At 42.9% G+C, this 23,247-nt stretch overlaps 2 protein-coding genes across 2 annotated transcripts; both read right to left on the minus strand.

Annotated features, from left to right (window-relative positions):
- Window positions 1–1,363: 1,363 nt before the first annotated feature.
- LOC124262108 (gamma-glutamyl hydrolase A-like) lies at window positions 1,364–10,964 on the minus strand. The gene is made up of 9 exons (XM_046696556.1): window positions 10,716–10,964; window positions 7,987–8,092; window positions 6,867–6,917; window positions 6,669–6,753; window positions 6,159–6,297; window positions 5,070–5,176; window positions 4,027–4,120; window positions 2,937–3,074; window positions 1,364–2,365 (listed from the first exon to the last, which is right to left on the minus strand). The coding sequence occupies exons 1-9, from the start codon at window positions 10,801–10,803 to the stop codon at window positions 2,229–2,231; spliced, it is 945 nt and encodes a 314-aa protein (XP_046552512.1). The 5' UTR covers window positions 10,804–10,964; the 3' UTR covers window positions 1,364–2,228.
- Window positions 10,965–13,179: 2,215 nt separating this feature from the next.
- On the minus strand, window positions 13,180–22,560 carry LOC124262122 (gamma-glutamyl hydrolase A-like). Its single transcript, XM_046696570.1, has 9 exons — window positions 22,456–22,560; window positions 21,526–21,634; window positions 18,836–18,886; window positions 17,884–17,968; window positions 16,438–16,576; window positions 15,804–15,910; window positions 14,781–14,874; window positions 13,724–13,861; window positions 13,180–13,399 (listed from the first exon to the last, which is right to left on the minus strand). Exons 1-9 carry the CDS (start codon window positions 22,538–22,540, stop codon window positions 13,260–13,262), a joined length of 948 nt encoding a protein of 315 aa, XP_046552526.1. The 5' UTR covers window positions 22,541–22,560; the 3' UTR covers window positions 13,180–13,259.
- Window positions 22,561–23,247: the final 687 nt, after the last annotated feature.

The following is a 23,247-nucleotide window of genomic DNA, read 5'->3' on the forward strand; positions in this document are numbered from 1 at the left end:
AATTCCCGTTTAGCTAAAATCAGGATGTTTGGATGGATAACATCACAGAGTTTCACCAATGTTGTCAGCTTACTCCTTCACTCTCCTATAGCGCCACAGGCTCGTGTTTGTGACTTCGGCGAGGTTGAATGTTGATCACCAGTTCGACCGTATTATCCCCTTTAGTTGGCCAGTTCAATACCTATGTCCGCCGTTGTCCACACAGTGCTCAAGACCTACCCATTTCCTAGGTTTCCTCTATCATACAAATACAGACCACTGTAACATGACGAAATATTGTGTAAAACAGGTTAAATTCAACTCTCCAGGATGTCTTGTTCGTGAACATCATTTTCAGCAACATGGCAGTTCACTGTCAGTGTAACTAATAATGGCTGATGCTTTCTTCATTATTGTCACTATCTCATTGATTTTAACAATGTAGGGCAATATTTGAAGTGAGAAAATCGGCACAATCGAAATAATCGACCACATTTAACTTCATACAGCAGACCATCAACAGTCATATCACATCTTTCGCGGTTGTTTTACTATGTTGCTTGTCTCGGAATAATTAACTTTGAAGTATAAACCTACCATCTCTGTCTCAGACAGATTTGGGTTCTCAAATGTGGTGATACCTGTTAATTAGACAGTTATTGAATACCTTCATTACACACTATTTCGGTTTCACAAATTGCACAACTTTTTGATGTTGTCTTTTTGTTAGAGTCGCTCTCAGCAATATTCCAGCTGTATGACGGCAGTCTGTGAATAATCCGGTCTGGACCATGCAATCCGGTAATTGATGCTACGGGCAAACAACCCACGCCATCGGGTACCATGTCACCGAGCTTGAACTTCCGATTTCATGTAGTTGAAATTCAAGCCTAGCTTGCTGTTTACCTATTCTTACGAATGGGGTCATTTCCTGTCAATACTGTAATTAAACCTGTGATATATTGATGATGTTGTCGAGATCGATGGGATGACAGGACTATCGAACTACATCATCCCTATCCTGGCACCTTCGGGTAAAAATACAGAACAATCATTAACAAAGATGTATTTATTGTAAGAATAAAAACGCTATAACTCAGTCACAAGCATGGCGGAATGTGTAGTGTGAGCACTCCAACTTTACGTATTATTTATATATCTTTTTCACTTATATTCCTCGCTGATACATGAGCATACACATATACATTGAGTAAACAACATAAAGAAGGCAGGACTGGAAGTTGTTTTAGCTGAAACATACTTAAACAATAAATAAAAAATCTAAAAATATTTCTTTTTTTTTCTCTTTCTGAACTGTCGTATTTATTTCTATATATTTATTCATTCATGGACTCCCTTTTGAATCATAAATACTCACATTTGGACTTACAGGTCCTCATAATGTGATAGCAAGACTTGCCATTACACTACAAGACTTGCCATTACACTGCAAGACTTGCCATTACACTACAAGACTTGCCATTACACTACAAGGCATAGCCTACTGTCATCGCCAAATTATTATGCTTCAAACTATTACCTCACAAATATCTCATGTCATTAAAAAATTACAAAAATATAATTTTATCATCATGAGATTTATTTAGTAATAATGACCTATGGAATGTAACATTTTCAGCATGATAGGATCAAAACGAATATCAAGAAAACCATCTCACCCATTATCAAAAAAGACACAAATGTGCATTTCGCACTTTTAGAGTGAACATATCAGGTTTTGTGACGTCATCACGCTGAACAAACGTTGGTTGCAAGACTTCCACTGAGTTTCAAGTTGATAGCTTATGCTTGACTAGATACTTCAGCAATATCAATACAGTTCAGAACAGTGAGGTAAAACAACATGGAGTCTCTAGTGTGATCTATGAGATGTATATTTCAAGGGGTTTTATGTAGAATTTCCAAGCAGAGAAAACAGTACCTGTACATTTTGCCTCAAACTGTCGGACAAGAGATCGAACTTGTATCTTTGAAAATGGCATTTGCCCAAACAAATGACAAATGTTATCAAACCGTTACTGCGTTGAAGACAGTCACCGGAACAGTGAAACTGGGGTTGAAAATTTAAATATCCGTATGAAATATCCTTGAAATAAACGTTTAATGTGTTCTATTTTCAGAGACCATCAAACCCGTGTATGCTTTCTCTAGTCCGACAGATTATTTTAGAATTTCCAGATATTGGATTGAGGCTGTTGAAATGGTAGATGTGCAGGAATGTAGACACATTACGCGTACGTTTTGGTGTAGTTGAAAAAATATATCTGCTCGAATGTGCCGTCATCTTGGTAGTTCAAGCGGAAGTTCTCGATGACGGCGTCTGCAGCAGCCTGAACACTGGGGAACTTGTGTCCACTTAGACGAGCTGAAACAAACAACAGCATCATCAACCTGGGCTGTTTAGTTTTACAGTTATTCTGCATCTACAAATGATATACTGGTCACTGGCACCCGGCCTACGTGCACAAAGCAATGTTAGTGCTAAGACCGCCTATGTTATGTTAGAGTATGGGAGTTCCGATCAAAGTAGCGTTAAGTTTGCTTTGTGCAAGTGAGCCCAGGGCGCCGTTCTACAAAACATCGTTTGCGCTAAGACTGCCAGAAATCTGGGGCTTACAATCACCCTAGCGCTAACATCGCTTTGTACAACGGCAGCCAGGTCACTCATGGAACCGGTTATCACCTCTAGCCTTCAATGTACAGCTTAACCAGCACTCCCCTTAACGTACTTGATATAAGATGACACGTCTCATGCAACCTAGCCCCCATTGCTGACCTGAATAGTTCAGAATATCACTGCCCTCTTGAAAGCACCCGGTGTCATATACCGCCATGCCCATGGACACCACTTAACTATGTGGCTCCTGACATGATAACCCTGGAATATTGCTAATAAAACAAATCACTCACATAATTACAGGTAAATAAATGATTACCTTCGTTGATGAAGAAGGAGGAGAAAAAATGTGAGATATAAACGCCATTGCTGGAATGGTCCAGCTCGTGGTTTGGGTTCCAGTCGAAGTTGATCTTCTCAGGGTGCCACTGGGTGCCATAGAACGGGTACTTGAAGGCTGAAGCGAAGGCAATGATACTATACCAGTTATATTCGTCACTTCCATGCAGACCACGGCACGATACGATACCTCTGAATGTCTGTGGACATCTCCACAGATGATTGTGTCTGGTGATCTTCATGATAAGGCACCCAGCGTGAAGGCTTGCTTATTTTCAGCACGAGAGCGCAAAGCATCCATAAAATCATATCTGATTTCAGTATCCTGGACCTAACTATAACGCCACATAAAGACCTCCACGTTGTACTACTGTGGACGTCGATACACCCTGTCGTTCCCGGGCTCTACGTCATCTACATCCACAAGTCAATACCATTGAAGGCACACCAGTGTCACTTAAATCGAAATTTACGAAAGTATGAATGACGCCGAATAGTTTAAGAAAGTTTAAACCTGATTGGCTCAAGAACCTATTAAGCCTTCGTACAGAGTGGGCCTGTGAAGCTTTTCTGTGAAGCTGTACACAAACCTTAACGCAGCTAAGTGTCCTATCAGAATAGATCTGATTTTACTGATATTGCGTTACAGCAGTGTATGAAGTAAGACATCAGGGCTGGTAACTTCAAAATGTTACCTGCCCAAAATAGATTTAACCAGACCAGACAATCCAAAGTAAATGCCTCAAGTTTTAGTTCAAATAAATAATTTAATGAACCTGAGACATGTATTTACTGTCTAACAATCTATTCACAACAGTCATTTTCGGAGAAATCCGACTCTAACCCGACAGTAATTGTAACTATTGTCAAGTTTAAATGTAACGCCCAATTTGAAATATAGATTTTAAGATATCGTGAATTTACTCAGATGTATGGAACATGCTATCTTATTTTTTTACCAGACCATCGGGTTGACAAGCTGTAACTTTTGACCGTCCGTCAGAAATCAAGCCAGTCTCGGGGGGTCGGACGGGCCTTATTTCATACACTGGTAACAGTATTCTGTATACCTTCTATAGTGGACACAAACACCTTCCCCTTCCGCCCTCTGTTGGTGGAGATGAGTCTGTAGAAGGAGTTGAGTGACTTGGTTTGGTTGAACGTCTGGACAGATAAAACACACACTATAGGAGCATGGCGCGGCCAAAGAGGTTATGTCATCTTATATTGAGATGAGGTGAAGTGAAATTGGGTTTTACGTCGTGCTTGAGAATATTTCGCTCATATGACGACGTGCATGCGTGTGTATGTGTATGTGCGGCTGCTTGTACTAGCCCAGACTTAACCTGGTTTTATAGTGCTAGCCCACTGAGATACCATGCCGCAGTGAAGCAGGAATATCCCACTCAGACACATTATACTGACTCCGAGCCAACCAGTCCTTATTGTACCCATTAATGCCGAGCGCCAGACAGGGACCGACAAGTACCAAATTTTAACGTATTTTGGTATGACGCGGTCGGGGGTCGAACCCGCGACCTTCCACTCTCCGGGCGGACGCTCTAACCACTACACCACGGAGGCAGTCCATGTTACAGTGGATGAGTATGGTTTTACTGTCATGATAAACGGCAGAACGACCGTAATACATAGAGCGCACAAGGGCATGGCATTGCTGAACGTTGATGTATTGCTATGTTATATGGGAGAATGTTGGCTTTATACACACAATTCCTGTCCCACCCCGAGGCGGTGGGGTAGCCCAATGGTTAAAGCATCCGCCCGTCAAGTTGAAGACACGGGTTCGATTCCCAACAAGTACCATGTGTGAAGTCTCTTTATGGTGATATTGCCGATATATTGCTGAAAGCGGCGTAAAACCATACTCACTCACCCTTTTTAAGACACCACGCGAAGGAACAGTATTTCCCAAAGGTGACCATGTTCCGAAATAAACGTGTGATCCGAAGACCGACATGAGTTACGTTTGAATTGGACGTTTCATTTGGCACTTGAGTGCCCGTTGGAACACTTCCCCAACCTTTCACTACAAGTCCCCATCCGTCATTATATTCGGACCCTTCAGTACCCGATTCCCAGCCTCCATTCTCACCTCCAGCAACAGACCGTAGTGGTGGAAGTTGGGGGTGACGTTCTCTGTGGTCAGTATGTGAAGAGTCTTCTGTGACAGTCGACCCAGCAGTCTGCTGGACTTGGCATCTGGGGGACAGCATTGACCAGAGCATGACTTACACGGAACACGTGTTAATCTTAATATCACAGCATTGACCAGAGCATGACTTACACAGTACACGTGTTAATCTTAATATCACAGCATTGACCAGAGCATGACTTACACGCAACACGTGTTAATCTTAACATCACAGCATTGACCAGAGCATGTCTTACTCAGAACACGTGTTAATCTTAATATCACAGCATTGATCAGAGCATGTCTTACACAGTACACGTGTTAATCTTAACATCACAGCGGTGACCAGGGCCTCCTTTCACAAAACACTAAGGTGATCGTAAGTCACTAAGGTAACCTTAGTGCAATGTTAAAGAATGGGAGTGAAGGTTAACCTTAGTAAAGGTTGCTTCGTGAAAGGAGCCCCTGAACAACAACACAAAAGTGACCAGTGAATGCATTATACACTAAACGTGTTAATCTTAACATCATAACATGACTCTACAAGAGATAACCTACGCACCACTGCATCGACCACAACATGACCTTTCCAATGTACGTCCTAACAAAACTTTTAATTCTAAATATATTTGCTTGTTTCTATCCAAATCAGAATACGCTTTATACAGAGTGCCTCTACTTCACTTAACGACACAGCACTGCCTATAGAGCATCACTAACGCACTCAGCGAAAACAAAAATGGCGATGGCCCGCGATCTTTTTGCTAACAAGGAAGACCGACATAGATTTATTAACAGAAATAACCTACATGTAATTGAAGCGAAAATTACAACTTTCTAATGGTAGGACGTCATTATAAAGCACAACAATTGGCACAGAGGAGACAAGTCAAGTATTTGCAGCACAAGGCCGGTCACGCAGATGGTTAAGCTGGACAAGGATGTCAGCTCCCTAATCATTGTATTTGATGAAATTGTCAATATTTCTGTGACGCCATCTGAGCAACAGCGTCCGGTCCTAGACACCTGTTGTGCACACCATTGTCTTACCTGGAGCTAGGTCGAGAGGCAGACTGATATCCGAGGCATCCACGGGCTGGAGGAGGTTGTGTCTGGCCGTCAGGTTGGTGAGGAGTTGGAAGCCCTGACAGGTGCCCCACAGGGGGAAGTGATCCCCGGCGTCGTTAGCCTGGTGGACCCAGGAAAGACAACACGATGAAACAACTACACGGCACGTAGCGTGTGTCCTGATTTATTCGCGATTCGATTAAACAGCTTCAGAGAATTTTAATGGCTTTTTGTATACTACAGGTACATGATAGGTATGGCTCCAAGTCATACTGTGTACACGTGCGTGCGTGCGTGCGCGTGTGTTCAAGGATATGTAGCAGGTGTGTGTACAGCGTAGAAATACAGTACAGAACGGTTATAACTAACTCAGAGGACCACGAATGTTAGTTCGTTATAACCTGGCTCCTTATAGGCGCGTTCGTTACTAACGTATACAGTGATATTTGTCTGATATGGCTGCACAGGACACAGGTATTACGGTACTCGCACCTTCACCGCCATGTCGTAGATGATCCTTGCCGCCTTGGCGTAGTCGCTGCTAACAATGCCGACACTTCCCCCGGGGAACAGCACTCTGTGGGACACAAGCACGTGCTTTTTACGGTCAACACACTAAAAGTGTAAATCACCATATTTCAAAGTTATCTTATAAAGAATGTGAAACAACAATAACAAAAGCGACCTTACCCATTGATCTGCGAGAAGAGCTTGGCGTAGTAGGAGCTTGGTTGCCGCACTCTGAAATGTATGATGACAGACATCAACGCCATTTCTCAAAGTTCAATCATCGTTCACCTTAATCCTATAGTTTTCTGTTTATCCCAGACAATACAATCACAAGATGGGCCTTCTCAGCCTTGTGCTTTTGTAATTCCATCAAGAGACTACTGACTGGCACTACCTTGGCCCCGCCTACCTAAAGTATTAGATAACTGATCTCACCTGACTGGCACTACCCTGGCCCCGCCTACCTGAAGTATTAGATATCTGATCTCACCTGACTGACACTACCTTGGCCCCGCCTACCTGAAGTATTAGATATCTGATCTCACCTGACTGGCACTACCCTGGCCCCGCCTACCTGAAGTATTAGATATCTGATCTCACCTGACTGACACTACCTTGGATCTCACCCGCCTACCTGAAGTATTAGATATCTGATCTCACCTGACTGGCACTACCCTGGGCCCCTGCCTACCCGAAGTATTAGATATTTGATCTCACTGGCACTACCCTGAAGTATTAGATATCTGATCTCACCTGACTGGCACTACCCTGGCCCCGCCTACCTGAAGTATTAGATAACTGATCTCACCTGACTGGCACTACCTTGGCCCAGCCTACCTATAGTATTAGATATCTGATCTCACCTGACTGACACTACCTTGGCCCCGCCTACCTCAAGTATTAGATATTTGATCTCACCTGACTGGCACTACCTTGGCCCCGCCTACCCGAAGTATTAGATTTCTGATCTCACCTGACTGGCACTACCCTGGCCCCGCCTACCTGAAGTATTAGATATTTGATCTCACCTAACTGGCACTACCCTGGCCCCGCCTACCTGAAGTATTAGATATCTGATCTCACCTGACTGGCACCCAGGCCCCGCCTACCTGAAGTATTAGATAACTGATCTCACCTGACTGGCACTACCTTGGCCCCGCCTACCTATAGTATTAGATATCTGATCTCACCTGACTGGCACTACCCTGGCCCCGCCTACCTGAAGTATTAGATATCTGATCTCACCTGACTGACACTACCTTGGCCCCGCCTACCTGAAGTATTAGATATCTCATCTTACCTGACTGGCACTACTCTTGCCCCCGCCTGCTCCAAAAACTTTACATAGTTAGCCGGGATGTAGGTGTCGCCATGTGTCTTGCTCCCTGTGGCCTGGGCGAGGACACCTGTTAGGGGAAATGACTCATGTGTATTAGAAAACCATAGATAGTATCATCCATGCGTCACTTCAGAATGAAATGTGTTCTGAGATTACGTGAAGAATGAGTGAGTTCGGTTTTACGCCCCTTTTAGCAATATTCCAGCAATATCACGGCGGGGGACACAAGAAATGGGTTAACACATTGTGCCCATATGGGGGAATCGAACCCGGGAGTTTGGCGTGACGAGCGAACGTTTTAACCACAAGGCTACCCCACCGCCCCTGTGAAGACTTGAGAAAGGCGCCCAATGTCCGACATCTTGCACAATACAGGAAGATACTCGGCCAATACTGCAACAATTTGATCTCTTTGAGTTTCCTTTGTTGGTTTCGTTTTTGTCAAACGCCATATTCAAACGTAAATAATCGAGACCACATATGGACACAATGTGGCAATCCTATTTGTTTGATAACTTAGCAAACAAATTGCGGAAGTATGTCTACAGACAATGAGATCATTATACTTCCTGCAAGTAGCTATAGCCTTGAGGAACGTTGTGTTCTATGCATGACACTTGATCACAAGTACTTGGTCGAGTTTTCCTTCCCTCGAGCCATGCAATACATCCGCATGGACAAACATGACATCTGGAGAGAAGACGCGCGATTGTTCCCTACGCTGTTGTAGAAAATAACGTCACGACCAAATATACATCGCGATATCTCCCTCTCCTTTACTATCTCTGTCTACCTATCTCTGTCTGACTATCTTTCTACATATCTCTGTCTATCTATCTACCTTTCTCTATCTTTCAACCTATCTCTATGTGTCTACCTATATCTGTCAATCTCAATCTATCCATCTCTATCTCTATATGTATCTCTATCTATCTGTCTGTCTCAGTTTGTGTACCAACACGTGTGTAACCCTACAATATTATATAGGTAGGGTATAAATATTCCAGACAGCCATGTAACCAAACACCAGGACCAGATCTACACCGATGTACTTCTACTTACAGTGAATCAGTACACCAATAACAGCCTTGAAAGCAGATAGCTCTTTAGCATATCAGACATACGTGATTCCTCTCTAACAGCTCTGCGTGTGACATAATGATATACCTGAAGGTCGTACAAATGTAGGCTAAGAGTTGAAACTGAAACAGAAACAGATACTAGGCATGTCCGATACACTGAAGCCATACACCGAATCAACTCAGCGTTAATTGGGTGATTCTTGTATAGATTTGTACGTTTCCAAAGCAGTCAAGACCAGCCATGTCTAAGACCTTATCACACATAATGAGGCTGGTTTCATACCCCTTTTGTATCTGGTCCAGTGGATGATTCCCTTTCGCATTACATATTTTGTATTTTATGTTTCAGAGGGTTGGTGTTATTACCAGTCCTACTGTCACTGAAGCGCGTAATCTGGGTGATAGGAGGGCACAACATACGTCCCGTGAAGATCAGGATTTGAACTGATCTTCGTTATACCCATGCCTGTCGTAAGAGGAGACTAACGGGATCGGGTGGTTGACACATGTCATCGTATCCCAATTGCGTAGATTGATGATCATGCTGTTGATCACTGGATTGCCTGGTCCAGACTCGATTATTTACAGACCGCTGCCATATATAGCTGGAATATTGCTTAGGACGGCGGTAAACAACAACGAAGCACAGATTTGGTTGTATATTCCCCAAGGAGTTGAGAAAGGACACAGACCAGTTGTCGGATCAAGATTATGTAGCATCGCCACTGAGCAAACACTTATTAGATATCAGGCGTTATCCGTTGAAGAGGGAATTGTGATGATATCATAGCATACTAATTCTTATAAACATTTTAGTCGTTCATTCATATGAGCTTAGGTATGGCACTACTCAATACTGTGTTGTTTAACACCGCAATATTCCATCCACAAAACACCAGTCCGTTTATTATCGAGTCTACGCCTGACAATCCAGTTATTGGCATCGTCGACCGACGCTCTTTATGATACGATAACATGTCATCAACTAAACCATCTGTCGCGATAACAGACATACATACAGACAGACAGACAATACTTTATTTCCTTAAAACGAATTCGTTTTGGATCACAGAGCTTGACAGAAATGCAAATGAATAACAACATAAAATATTAAATTATCTAAAACATAAAAGAGATAAATGTGTGCTTAAATATACTAGTAATTAAATGAATAAGATGATAACTGGACATTCAACATTTGTTTAAAATTGTAATACTTTGAGGTACAAAGGACGTTCGAGCTCGTTTTGTCCCGCCCACGACAGGGTAGGTTGCTGGGAACCTATATTGCAGCCCGGAATCTCCACGGGTCTGGGTACAATGCGTTAGGCCCATTTCTGGGGTCCCCCGCCGTGTAATTGCTGGAATATTGCTAAGAGCGGCGTAAAACCATACTCACTCACTCCACGGATCTGATCTCTAGATTTAGCCTGACAACAATATACGGGCAGATGGTATATGTGAGGCGGACCGCGACGAAGAGACCTTACTGCGCTCTGTTAAACAGGTCCCCGTTTCCCAGAGCGAGTGCAGAGTCGCTCTCAGATTGTTGATGTAGGAGAATTTTTACCCGTTCAGTGATGGACCCTTTCTTACGTACTGACTTACCTATCACTGGTCTGTTGTTGTAGGTGACGTACCGTGCTGTTACCGCCGTCACCAATACGCATAGCTGCACCAACACACACACCGCCATATCGTCCACGACGAAGAAGGAAGTATTTTACAGTGGAAGCGCTCCTTGCTGGCTATATTTAGTAACAGGGAATCCCGCTCATTTGGCAACGCGTGACAGGAAGATCCGATCCACTCACACGAGGCAGCTTCGGCTTTGTCAAACAATATCTGTTCGCGAAATTACGAGGAAATGGGTTTTATCGTACAGGAAAGGATCATACTGCTCAGAGGCACGTGCCAGACAAAAGACCCAGTGACCAGACACACATATCACTGTCATTGGTTGACTCAGTTCAGCGACACCTGTGTTGCAGCGAGACTGTCCTTTGACGCACGCTCAGTGGTTTGAAATGAAAAATAAATGTCATCATAGTATATACTGTCACTGATGAGTACGGAAGCGCTGAAGGGACCTGATGAAATATAATTTATATTGAGCGCACAAGTTAGTATGTTGAGCGCACAAGTTCGTATGTTGAGCGCACAAGTTAACATCTTGAGCGCACAAGTTAGTATGTTGTGCGCACAAGTTAATATCTTGAGCGCACAAGTTAGTATCTTGAGCGCTCAACTTCGTGTTTAGCATTCAATGGCATTAATGGAACGCACGTTTGCTTGACTGATGGCTAAAATGTACAAACTTATATCCTTTTTGAAGATTTCAAACGATGCAAAGTCAGAGTTAACTATAGGTGTTTATGATGACTTCTAATATTGGTACAACGTATTATGAACACTAGCATAAAGCTTGGATACCTTGTTTTGTGCTACGTCTTTATTATGAATATATAGTATTATAGTTTGGCATGAAATGCATGTGGACCCGGTTTTTCGTAAATATCTCTTCATCCAATGACCCAATCGATCGCAAACTGTGCAAGTGGATGTTTTGTCAGACAACCTAATTACATTGTAAATCACCGATTTTATGCATTTGTATTAAAGAATCTGTCTATGTAACTGTCAACAAAATAAACAGCAGAACGCAGACTGCTTGCAGAGGGAGGGAGCCAATGACCTGTAACAGCGGCAGTGTTGGGTCATGAAGGTCAACGTTCGTCAATGTAGGTCAGCTATGCACGTGACAGGTATGAAGAGGTGTCACAGGTCGTGAATAGGGTAAGGTGGGTGCCAACTGTTAACCATCATACGGAGTTTGTTTCTCTGAGTTGTTCAACATTAACCACAAAACCCATTAGTGAGAATTATTCTGTAGGTTAAAATCTTTAAATTTGTAATGTTAATGTCATATTTTGTTTATGCAGTACCTAAGTGGAAATGCATGTAAAGAACACAGAAAGTATATTTACACTAAATCATTAATCGGACCACCTATGGTTAGAACTCAACAACTGTTAAAGCCCCGTTCCCTCGGACACAAGCACACACAATCATGCACACTCATTGAAGAAAAGATAGAATGAAGACAAAAGTGTTATGTTTTGTTGTCGTTCACATTGCAAATTAAGCAATGCATTTCTAATAGCTTTAAGCATATAGATAGTTAATATTTATATTTTCATGATAATTTTATGTGAAATGAGTGTTTCATGTTACACTATAAGTCTTTGGAATTAGTCAGTGCTGTCATTGTTAAAAGAAGTTATATTTCTTTGAGCATATCTGGCTGGATACTATTATTATCTGTAAATATAATAACAGAATTAAACTTCATCAAGTTCGCTCCATTCTTCCACAGAGGAGTCATTAGTGTCCAGACGAATGACAACTGGATTAACTGTTTGCTCAATCAAGCCATCTTTGAGCCAGTACTCTTTCTCAACCTTCTTGACATGTTCAACACATGCATGCCAGCGTGCAATGTCAATGTCACATATAGCAGTGTTGAATTTGAATGATTGATTTTCCGGGCCACTGTACTTTTAAGGTCTCCCCAGATAAGTTCGATTGGGTTGAGATCACAGTGGTACGGTGGTATTGAACCGCAATAGTTTGGCAGTGAGAAAAACATGCCTGTTGCTCGTGGTGTTGCTTTCAAAAGCGGATATTATAGGATTTGGGTCGTATATACCTTACATATATACATTCATATTCACCTGATATGCATGAGTCAGCTCAAAGTAATAATCGGTACAGCTAGGCAAGGGAATGTTCAAAATTTATGGCTGGGTGTGTATGTGTGTATATGCCATGTACAAAGTCAATGACGACACCTCTTGTACATGTGAACAAAATTGATCTCTCACACACACACACACACACACACACACACACACACACACACACACACACACACATCCCTAACATCATCACCCCCATTAAAGACATAAACTATTAACGGTTCCTATCACATTGGTTCTAACAAGTTTTGTGAATCTACTCGTGTAGAGGTCATGGTATGCACCAACAGTATGAAAGGAAGTGATAAGGTACATTGTATGTTGAATGACCGACTATTGTCAGGTGTATCAGCTTTATTTTAGTTCCCTGTATACAAAAGTGAGAAGCCATAGCTTAATACACAGGGCTTTGGGTAAAGTTAAATATATATAATTCAGTGAAGGAACCGTCAGTAATGAACATAGGCGTGTAGTTCTCCATGACGGCTGCAGATTCGGAAGCGACGTCAGGAAAGCGGTGCCGACTTTTTCGGGCTGTGGAACAGAAACGTATGAGTATGCAAAATGCTAAAAATATTCCAAGATCTAACATGTCACGAGGTTCCTAGACTAACGTTTAGTCCCTGAATATATATCATTGTGATTGTAGCCATTAAACCCATTTAAATTGAAAAGGAGCCCAAGTGAGAACAGAGATTCTGAGGAAATCTAGACTTGCTTCATTTAGGGCTTTAGCATTGCAGGGAGGGCTAAGCATTGGGGAAAATAATATGGTTCAGGGACTGTGAGACAGACTACGAGGTTCCTTACAGACACACTTTCAGGCCACACCTGCCCAGACCGTCCAGGTTTGCTTACCCTCGTTAACGAAGAAGTTGGCGAGGTACTGAGTGACGAGGATGGCTTCCCGTGTGTGGTCGATGTCGGAGTTGGGATTCCAACCGTAGTTTATATCTTCCGGGTGCCACTGGGTGGCATAAAACGGGTATTTGAACGCTGGAAAAGACAGAACATTGGATCGTGAGATACAAATTCGGGAATTCTTTTCGTGTAACAGTTTGTTTGGTAGTATCAGCCATACATGCTCCTCACAGCGACATAACCCATAATTCATTCGCGGAGCTCTCTACAACAGCTGCACTTCTCTAAGTTCTTCATGTAAGGAGCTCAGCTACAAAAATCATGTCATGACGACGAATACTCCACCCCAGCTATTGAAATTAAACTTTTGGGGGCCAAAACAAAATTCTACATACTGGTTCTAGACGAAGGCTTAGATATATAAAATAATAGTCCAATTCAAATTGAAAATGAGCCTATGTTAGGTGTGTGATTCAGGCTGAATTTAGGAAATACCTAGACTTCTACGCTTCTAGGGCTTTGACATTGCACAAAGGGCTCGGCGGAAGGGAAAATAACGTGATACCGGCAACATTGAGACAGACTAGATTCGTGTCAGCTATGATACTGGGAGGGCAGAGATACCACAGAGTTTTATAATCAGCTACATTTGTCACCACTCCCGTCTCCACAAGAAGGTTTTTGTCGACGGACGGCAGGAGTTGGTCTAAAGGGACACAACTCCTCACAGAGTGATGTTGTACCTTTGACCAAAGCTAACGCTTAGTCTCGGAATATATATAATTTTGATAGCAAGAAATAATCCCATTTAAACTGAAAAGGGGCCCCAGTGAGATAGGAGAACCTGAACCTGAGGAAATGTAGACTTGCTTCATTTAGGGTTTTAGCATTGCAGGGAGGACTAGGCAGTGAGGGAAATAATGTGGTTCAGGGACTGTGAGACAGACTACCTTTGAGTATTGTTCTACCAACACATTGGAATCAGTATTACACCTGCACGTCACTGTATCTATGACATTAATAATGTACGGGTGAAAGTGGTTTAGATACACACCTTCCATGGTGGACACGAACACCTTCCCTCCCCTGTCCTTGTTGGTTGACATGACCCGGTAGAAGTCACGGAGAGAGGGCGTGGTACTGAATGTCTGACGGATAGGGTAACAGGAGAAATGTGTATGATTATTCATCATCCCAAACTGGCCTCCCAAGCAGATGCTTTGGTTTGGTTTGTTGTTTTATGCCGCATTCAGCAATATTCCAGCTATATGGCGGCGGTCTGTAAATAATCGAGTCTGGACCAGACAATCCAGTGATCAACAGCATGAGCATCAGTCTACGCAATTGGGAACCGATGACATGTGTCAACCAAATCAGCGAGCGTGATCACCCCATTCTGTTGGTCGCCTCTTACAAGCATGGGTTGCTGAAGACCAAGTCTAACACGCATCTTCACAGGTTGATATCGCTTGGCTTACATCAAACTATTTCCTAGGAGATACGAACTTGCACCACAATGCTCTCCAGACCATTGTAAGGTCGTCGGTAACCACAATGGTTTGCAGTTGTCACAATCAAATGACATAACTAATGTCTCCGCTACTGAAGCTGATAAACATGACCGAGGACACCAAACTAATTATATTATTACAGTTTACATTCTGAAATTGTTGGAAGATTGCCGCTAGATGATAAACAGAATCTCATTTCTTGTTATGCCAGATATTTCAACACGTGACACTCAGTATAGTTTAAATATAGAATACTACTAATCCACTACAGCTACAACACTGGGTGTTGGCAATAAGAACATGTTATTCTACCATGAATTGGGAATTTACTCGATTGTAAAGTAAGTCAGAGGTATCAAATCACTTAACCCACCTCTGACTGAAACAGCAGATGCGACGGCTGCATCGCCGCTGTTACATAATAATATGGGATAACAATATGCTCATACAAAAGAACAACTTTCTAAGTCGTTATCTGTAGGCATTTAATTATGTAGTATAACTAAACTGCTGAGTTGTCTCAACGGTAGCGTGCGTGTGTGTGCGTGCGTGCAACAGTAATATACCTTCTCCATAACTCCCCAATGATGAAAATTTGGCGTGACTTTCTCCTTTGTGAGCGTGTTGATGATGCTAGGACTGGCGTTGCCCAGCAACCGACTTTCCTTGTAGGCTGCAGGAAAAAACACAGCTCATAATGGGGAAGAACATGTTTTCAATCTGTTTCAGTTTCATAGGGTGAACAGTGGTATATGCTTCTAGTGACTGGTATTTTCGTCACTTTAACGTCATAGCTTGCACCAGATAGTTTTAATGTTACTATTGCTGTGAATCGGTAGTTCCACATCTTTGAGATGCAGGCTCCTATTTTGTCTTTGCATACCACATTGTAAACGGTTTTGAAATGATAGTGAGATGAAATAAAAGACCTTTTCCCTGATTAAGAATGCTCAGGTTGATAATATTAGCTTCCACGGTAAATGTGGTTTACGCTGCTCTCAGCAATATTCTAAAATATCACGTCCAGGGACACCAGAAATGGACTTCACGCAATGTACCCACGTAGGCAATCGAACCCGTTTCCCTGGCGTGATCTACGAACGCTTCAACCACTAGGCTACAGGAACAGGTGTGAAATATATCGTCAAGTATATGATTACCTTAATGTCCCTATTATGTAGCCAAGCACACTGAGCTTACCTGGCTTCAAGTCAAGCGCCATGCTAATGTTCTCGGCATCCGTTGGCACCAGGAAGTTGTGTCTGGCCGTCAGGTTGGTGAGGAGTTGGAAGCCCTGACAGGTGCCCCACATGGGGAAGAAATCCCCGGCGTCGTTAGCCTTGTAGAGACACAATACTACACAATCCGCTCCATTCCAAACCACTCACTCCATCATACAAATGAGTTTCATCAACACGGTCTCATAAAACGGAAGCAGGCCATGAAACTCGCCCCAGTATGATTACTACACATTAGTTTACATTTAAAGTTTCTGTTGAAGGGAATATACACATGAGCATTGATTAAGCACCACCTTAGTCAAAATCTATTTCCGAAAATAACGACAAACCCATGTCTGAAACTAACTGATCGCTTTTGGGATTAACGTGAGTGAATGAGTTTAGTTTTACGCCGCACTCAGCAATATTCCACCTATATGGCGGCGGTCAGTAATAATTAAGTCTGGACCAGACAATCCAGTGACCAACAGCATGAGAGGCGATTTACGCAATTGGGATACGATGCCATGTGTCAAATAAGTCAGCAAGCCTGACCACCGGATCCCGTTAGTCACCTCTTACGACAAGAATGGGTTACTGAAGATCAACTCTAACCCGGACCTTCACGGGTTTACCCTGAGTGAGAACTCCAGTTCAAAACACGCATGGACTGGCAAAGACAATGAACAAGGGATGGCATAGGTTCCCGATGATGGAAACCAGGCGTATAATCAGGAGCATGAAGAGACGTCTCGGTAAGAGGTGAATACTCAAGATCTGGACTGTCGAGGCAGTGGTGATTCCTTGACTGACACTATTCGTGTTCCACTGCATAACGTGACAGTTTCTGGTGGACTGTATGCTAATACTTTTCATCGATGTCGAAATGACCGTTTTCAGTATAGAGCAGGTAAGTCGGTTCTGATTGCAGGTGTCAGCTTCACTATGCATGTGATGGCATACCCAGGTGTCAGTCTGTCAGCTATTCAATCAACGACAGGTGTCAGTCTGTCAGCTTTCAATCAACGACACCAACCATTGCTTTAATGCTACACGTATCGGAAACATTAGGTAATGCCTATTTAATGCTTGGTCCCGATCCACAAACCGTTCGTAACTTTACGACCTGTCGTAACTCTATTTATCATAGGCTTACGAATGTCGTAGCCGTACGAATGTTTTGTTGATAGGGACCATGGTGTGTAATTATCCTCAAGAATCTACAATGTCATGGCGGTAAAAGATCCGTTTTTAGGCGTACATGGCTTTCATCTGCTCTGCGCTATAAATGTAGTCATTCTCAATTGAAATAATTAATCCAACAGATCAGAAACACAAATGGTCGTTAAGTTCATTCAACCCAAATTCTTCCGACTAATAGAGACATCTAACAAAGGGTTTCAACTACGGTTGCCCGTGATATTACCTCGACGACGATGTCGTATATGATCCTGGCGGCAGTGGCGAGGTAGCTGGAGGTCAGATTACGATCACCCCCGGGAAACAACACCCTGTTATACAGAGGATAGTGAGTGATGCTGTTGTTATGCGTATATCGTATCTACTCCTGGCTATATCGTATCTTCAGGTCAGGTTCTTAACATATTGGCTACATCAAAGTTAAGGCAGGCAAACGTTTGTCAGCATGCAGGCAAATCTTTGTCAAAGGGAGTACTGTCAATGGTACGACCTCCGACCGTATAATACGAATAGTCATTAAAAGAAGGCAGTTGTTGTTAACCAGCCTGGAATAGGTTTCACGAAAACAAACTTTAAAACCGATTCACCAGTTCATAACTAGATTTAAAAGACTGACTGACTGACTTTGGTTTTACGCCGCTTTTAGCAATATTCCAGCAACATCACGGCGGGGGATACCAGAAATGGGCTCCACACATTGTACCCATGTGGGGATTCGAACCCGGGTCTTCGGCGTAGATTTAAAAGAAGTATATACACCACTGGTCTATATTTTCGAAGCTCTCTTAGCGCTAAGATAGTCGTAAGTGCCATACATTAACATTAACTCACGACTATCCTAGCGCTATGAGAGCTTCGAAAATATAGGCCCTGATCTACTAACACACTGTAGTGCAATATAGAGCATGGTTGGTTTTATTACAGTGCCTATATTTCTTCTCACATTTTTAAAATATTTTTCATTAATTATTCATAACCACGGAAATCCGTATATGTGCAAGTAATGTGAGTGATTATAACCATTTGTTTCATTCAAATAATATTTATCAAAAGCAGTTGTTTAAAAAGACGTGTGAAAATTATTTATGCCATTTCTGTGTGCAATAATGTATTGTCGTGTGTATCATGAACGAAGTAACTATCATATAAGCCTGTTTTTCAGGGTCTAGTATACTCACCCATTGAGGCGGGACAGGAGAGTTTCATAGTATTCTTTAGGTTGGTTGACTCTGTGGAAGGAACCAGAGTGAAATAGAACCTCACTATAGCATCCAGTAATCTGGCCATTTCATAACAACAGAAGGATTTTATCCATACTGGGTGCACGTAAATCGGGTTACTCATACAAAACACCCGTGAAAATCCGGGTTAGAATTGGTCTTCCGCAACTCATGCTTGTTGTAAACGGGATTGGGTGGTCAGGCTCGCTGACTTGGTTGACACGTAGGCGTCATCGTATACCAATTACGTAAATCGATGCCCATGCTGTTGATCACTCGACTATTTACAGATCGCCGCCACATACCTTGAATATTGATCCATGAACGTACAATCATGGGACCAACAGGCTTCAAGCATATGAACTCTATGGATGTACAGTCATTGGACCAACAGGCTTCAAGTATGTGAGCTCTATGGACGTACAGACATGGTCCCAAGAGGCTTCAAGTATATGAACTCTATGGACGTACAGACATGGGCCCAACAGGCTTCAAGTATATGAGCTCTATGGACGTACAGTCATGTGCCCAAGAGGCTTCAAGTATATGAACTCTATGGACGTACAGACATGGGCCCAACAGGCTTCAAGTATATGAACTCTATGGACGTACAGACATGGGCCCAAGAGGCTTCAAGTATATGAGCTCTATGGACGTACATACATGGTCCCAAGAGGCTTCAAGTATATGAACTCTATGGACGTACAGTCATTGGCCCAACAGGCTTCAAGTATATGAGCTCTATGGACGTACAGACATGGTCCCAAGAGGCTTCAAGTATATGAACTCTATGGACGTACAGTCATGGGCCCAACATGCTTCAAGTATATGAGTTCTATGGACGTACAGACATGGGCCCAGTAGGCTTCAAGTATATGAGCTCTATGGACGTACAGACATGGGCCCAACAGGCTTCAAGTATATGAACTCTATGGACGTACAGACATGGGCCCAATAGGCTTCAAGTATATGAGCTCTATGGACGTACAGACATGGTCCCAAGAGGCTTCAAGTATATGAGCTCTATGGACGTACAGTCATTGGCCCAACAGGCTTCAAGTATATGAGCTCTATGGACTTACAGACATGGTCCCAAGAGGCTTCAAGTATATGAACTCTATGGACGTACAGGCATGGGCCCAACAGGCTTCAAGTATATGAGTTCTATGGACGTACAGACATGGGCCCAATAGGCTTCAAATATATGAGTTCTATGGACGTACAGGCATGGGCCCAACAGGCTTCAAGTATATGAGCTCTATGGACGTACAGTCATTGGCCCAATAGGCTTCAAGTATATGAGCTCTATGGACGTACAGACATGGTCCCAAGAGGCTTCAAGTATATGAACTCTATGGACGTACAGACATGGGCCCAACAGGCTTCAAGTATATGAGCTCTGTGGACGTACAGACATGGGCCCAATAGGCTTCAAGTATATGAGCTCTATGGACGTACAGACATGGGCCCAACAGTCTTCAAGTATATGGACTCTATGGACGTACAGACATGGGCCCAACAGGCTTCAAGTATATGAGCTCTATGGACGTACAGACATGGGCCCAATAGGCTTCAAGTATATGAACTCTATGGACGTACAGACATGGGCCCAATAGGCTTCAAGTATATGAGCTCTATGGACGTACAGACATGGGCCCAATAGGCTTCAAGTATATGAGCTCTATGGACGTACAGACATGGGCCCAACAGGCTTCAAGTATATGAGCTCTATGGACGTACAGTCATGTGCCCAATAGGCTTCAAGTATATGAGCTCTATGGACGTACAGACATGGTCCCAAGAGGCTTCAAGTATATGAACTCTATGGACGTACAGTCATTGGCCCAACAGGCTTCAAGTATATGAGTTCTATGGACGTACAGTCATGGGCCCAATAGGCTTCAAGTATATGAGCTCTATGGACTTACAGACATGGGCCCAACAGGCTTCAAGTATATAAACTCTATGGACGTACAGGCATGGGCCCAAGAGGCTTCAAGTGTATGAGCTCTATGGACGTACAGACATGGGCCCGATAGGCTTCAAGTATATGAGCTCTATGGACGTACAGTCATGGGCCCAACATTCTTCAAGTATATGAGTTCTATGGACGTACAGTCATTGGCCCAACAGGCTTCAAGTATATGAGCTCTATGGACGTACAGCCATAGGCTTATTCCAATAGGCTTCAAGTATATGAGCTCTACAGACGTACAGTCATGGGCCCAACAGGCTTCAAGTATATGAGTTCTATGGACTACAGTCATGGGCCCAACAGGTGGCGCATCACTGTGAGTATTGTTCAGGTATAGCAGTGAGTGTGTACGGTTTTACGCCGCTTTTAGCAATATTCCAGCTATATCACGGCGGGGGACACCAGAAATGGGCTTAACACATTGTAGCCATCTGGGGAATCGAAACGGGTCTTCGGCGCGACGAGCGAACGCTTTAACTACCTCACCACCCCAACGTGCGATGAATATCAAACATGACCAAGATCGTGATCGCTGACATCGACAACACTGGTATAGCGACAAACCAAGGACTGTGTTCGGTCCGTAAAAGTAATCCGAGCGCAGCACAATCAAGGGACGCAACCGGCGCCAGCTATATACTCGGCTGAAGTTTCAAGGACTGGGTGACCTCACCTTACAGGCACTACCCTAGCTCCGGCCTGTTCCAGGAACTTGACGTATGTTGCGAGGATGTAGGTGTCGCCATATTGATGGTAGGAACCCGTGCTCTGGTCAACCAGCCCTAGACAGCACACAGAACCAACATATGTAATATCAACACTAAAATTCTACTTCTAATCCCAACATGTAACACGTGTTATATTTATTATATCAGTAGTCATATCGTTGAAATATTCATGAGTTAAACAATAAAAAGATAAGCATATTCAAATGGGTAGGATTACAACGGTAGAAGCCCGAAGTATTAGTCCAAAGGCTTAAATGTTGATCACTAAGTGTTAAACACAGTGTTGGGTTCAGTCCCATCCTAAACGCAAGCACACAAAGTCAGCAGTCTAACCCACTCAGCCAACGCGGCTGGGTGGAACTCAACCCAACAAAAGTTCTAGAATCTGTACTTTACTGAGAAAGTGTCATCCTAAATATAACATGTGTTGACCACTTTCTAAATGCCATTGTGTATTCATAATCATAAACATATTTCTATGCCTTGTGTTTAACACTTAGTCATCAACATTTTAGCCGTTGGAGTAATCCTACCCACTTGAATAAACTTGTCTGTTTATTGTTTAACTCATGAATAATGACCGAATCAGACAATAACGTGGTTGATATTATGAAAACAACGGACCACGCCTCAGGGTTGAGGTGACATGAAGTCAACCAAATCCCCAAGCTCGACCTCTTGCAACCAGCATGTACTATTAAGAACCAGTTTTAATTTGGAATCAATACGAGGTCACTTGGTTTCAAAGGTCAAACAACTGATTGAGGTAAATGTTTGCCAAAAGTGTTCAGTCATTGTACCCACTGACACGTCAAGGTCAAATAACTGATCACTGGGCCACAATTGATTTGTGATTTGGTAATATGGTTACTTACCAATAATTGGTCTATTGTTGAGGGGCAGGCAGGCCACATGAGTCGCCACCAGCAGGATACAAGCAGCTACCTGTACACAACCCATATTGACACAGTGGAAAAAGTGCTGTTATCTGAGTCACGTGACATTACAGATAAGACGTGATATAGCAGCTTAGTGACAGACTGTCTATATGCATGTACATATAAACAGCAATATGTATTATATTACCACACTGTAAAAAAATCTTTTATTCTTTTACGGTAAAAGTCCTGGCAACTGGGTTTCAGTACAAGTACCGTAAAACAATATTCATGGCGTTCAGAACTTGTTATCCATAAAATTTGTCAGTACTACTAAAATGCCACTCAAAGAAATTATTTCACGTTGGAATGAAAGTGCCGGCGGAATATGGGGAACGCAGAAAAACATTACTGACAACGCTACCCCATACGTGTCACTGTAGCCGTCCCTCATTATTCAGCAGTCGCTGGGTCTGAAGCCGATATCTCTAGCATCTGCGTCTGGGATCAGCTCGAATTTCAACGTCCACAGCTACTTCCACTACTGCCCAACGCGTTGCAGGAGGAATATATGGAAGATAATCAGGCAAGAATCCGGAGACGTATTCAATCTGTGACAAGGAGGTGTGGAGCAGTGATTACAACACAAGATGGTCACACCTGGTACTGATCGGAACGTCTCCATCGTGGACGGACGTATCTTGTGACAGGACAATCAGTATTGTCGTTACGACTACAAAACTTGTGACTATCAGCATGCTAAGGTTCACCTTCGAATCAGTTAAATCC

Source organism: Haliotis rubra, unplaced genomic scaffold (assembly GCF_003918875.1).
Source record: "Haliotis rubra isolate DU_JTF1 unplaced genomic scaffold, ASM391887v1 Scf821, whole genome shotgun sequence".
Lineage (NCBI taxonomy): Eukaryota > Metazoa > Mollusca > Gastropoda > Lepetellida > Haliotidae > Haliotis > Haliotis rubra.

Bases quoted from the DNA above. Each gene is read 5' to 3' on its own strand.
- LOC124262108 (XM_046696556.1), bottom strand. From the start codon at position 10,803: ATGGCGGTGTGTGTGTTGGTGCAGCTATGCGTATTGGTGACGGCGGTA. The intron at 6,298-6,668 runs GTGCGAGTACCG...TGGGTCCACCAG, and splicing joins TCTACGACATGGCGGTGAAG to GCTAACGACGCCGGGGATCA. The intron at 4,121-5,069 runs GTGAGAATGGAG...TTATCTGTCCAG, and splicing joins ACTACGGTCTGTTGCTGGAG to ACGTTCAACCAAACCAAGTC.
- LOC124262122 (XM_046696570.1), bottom strand. From the start codon at position 22,540: ATGGGTTGTGTACAGGTAGCTGCTTGTATCCTGCTGGTGGCGACTCAT. The intron at 21,635-22,455 runs GTAAGTAACCAT...TGTGCTGTCTAG, and splicing joins CAACAATAGACCAATTATTG to GGCTGGTTGACCAGAGCACG. The intron at 15,911-16,437 runs GTAAGCTCAGTG...TTTTTCCTGCAG, and splicing joins GGCGCTTGACTTGAAGCCAG to CCTACAAGGAAAGTCGGTTG.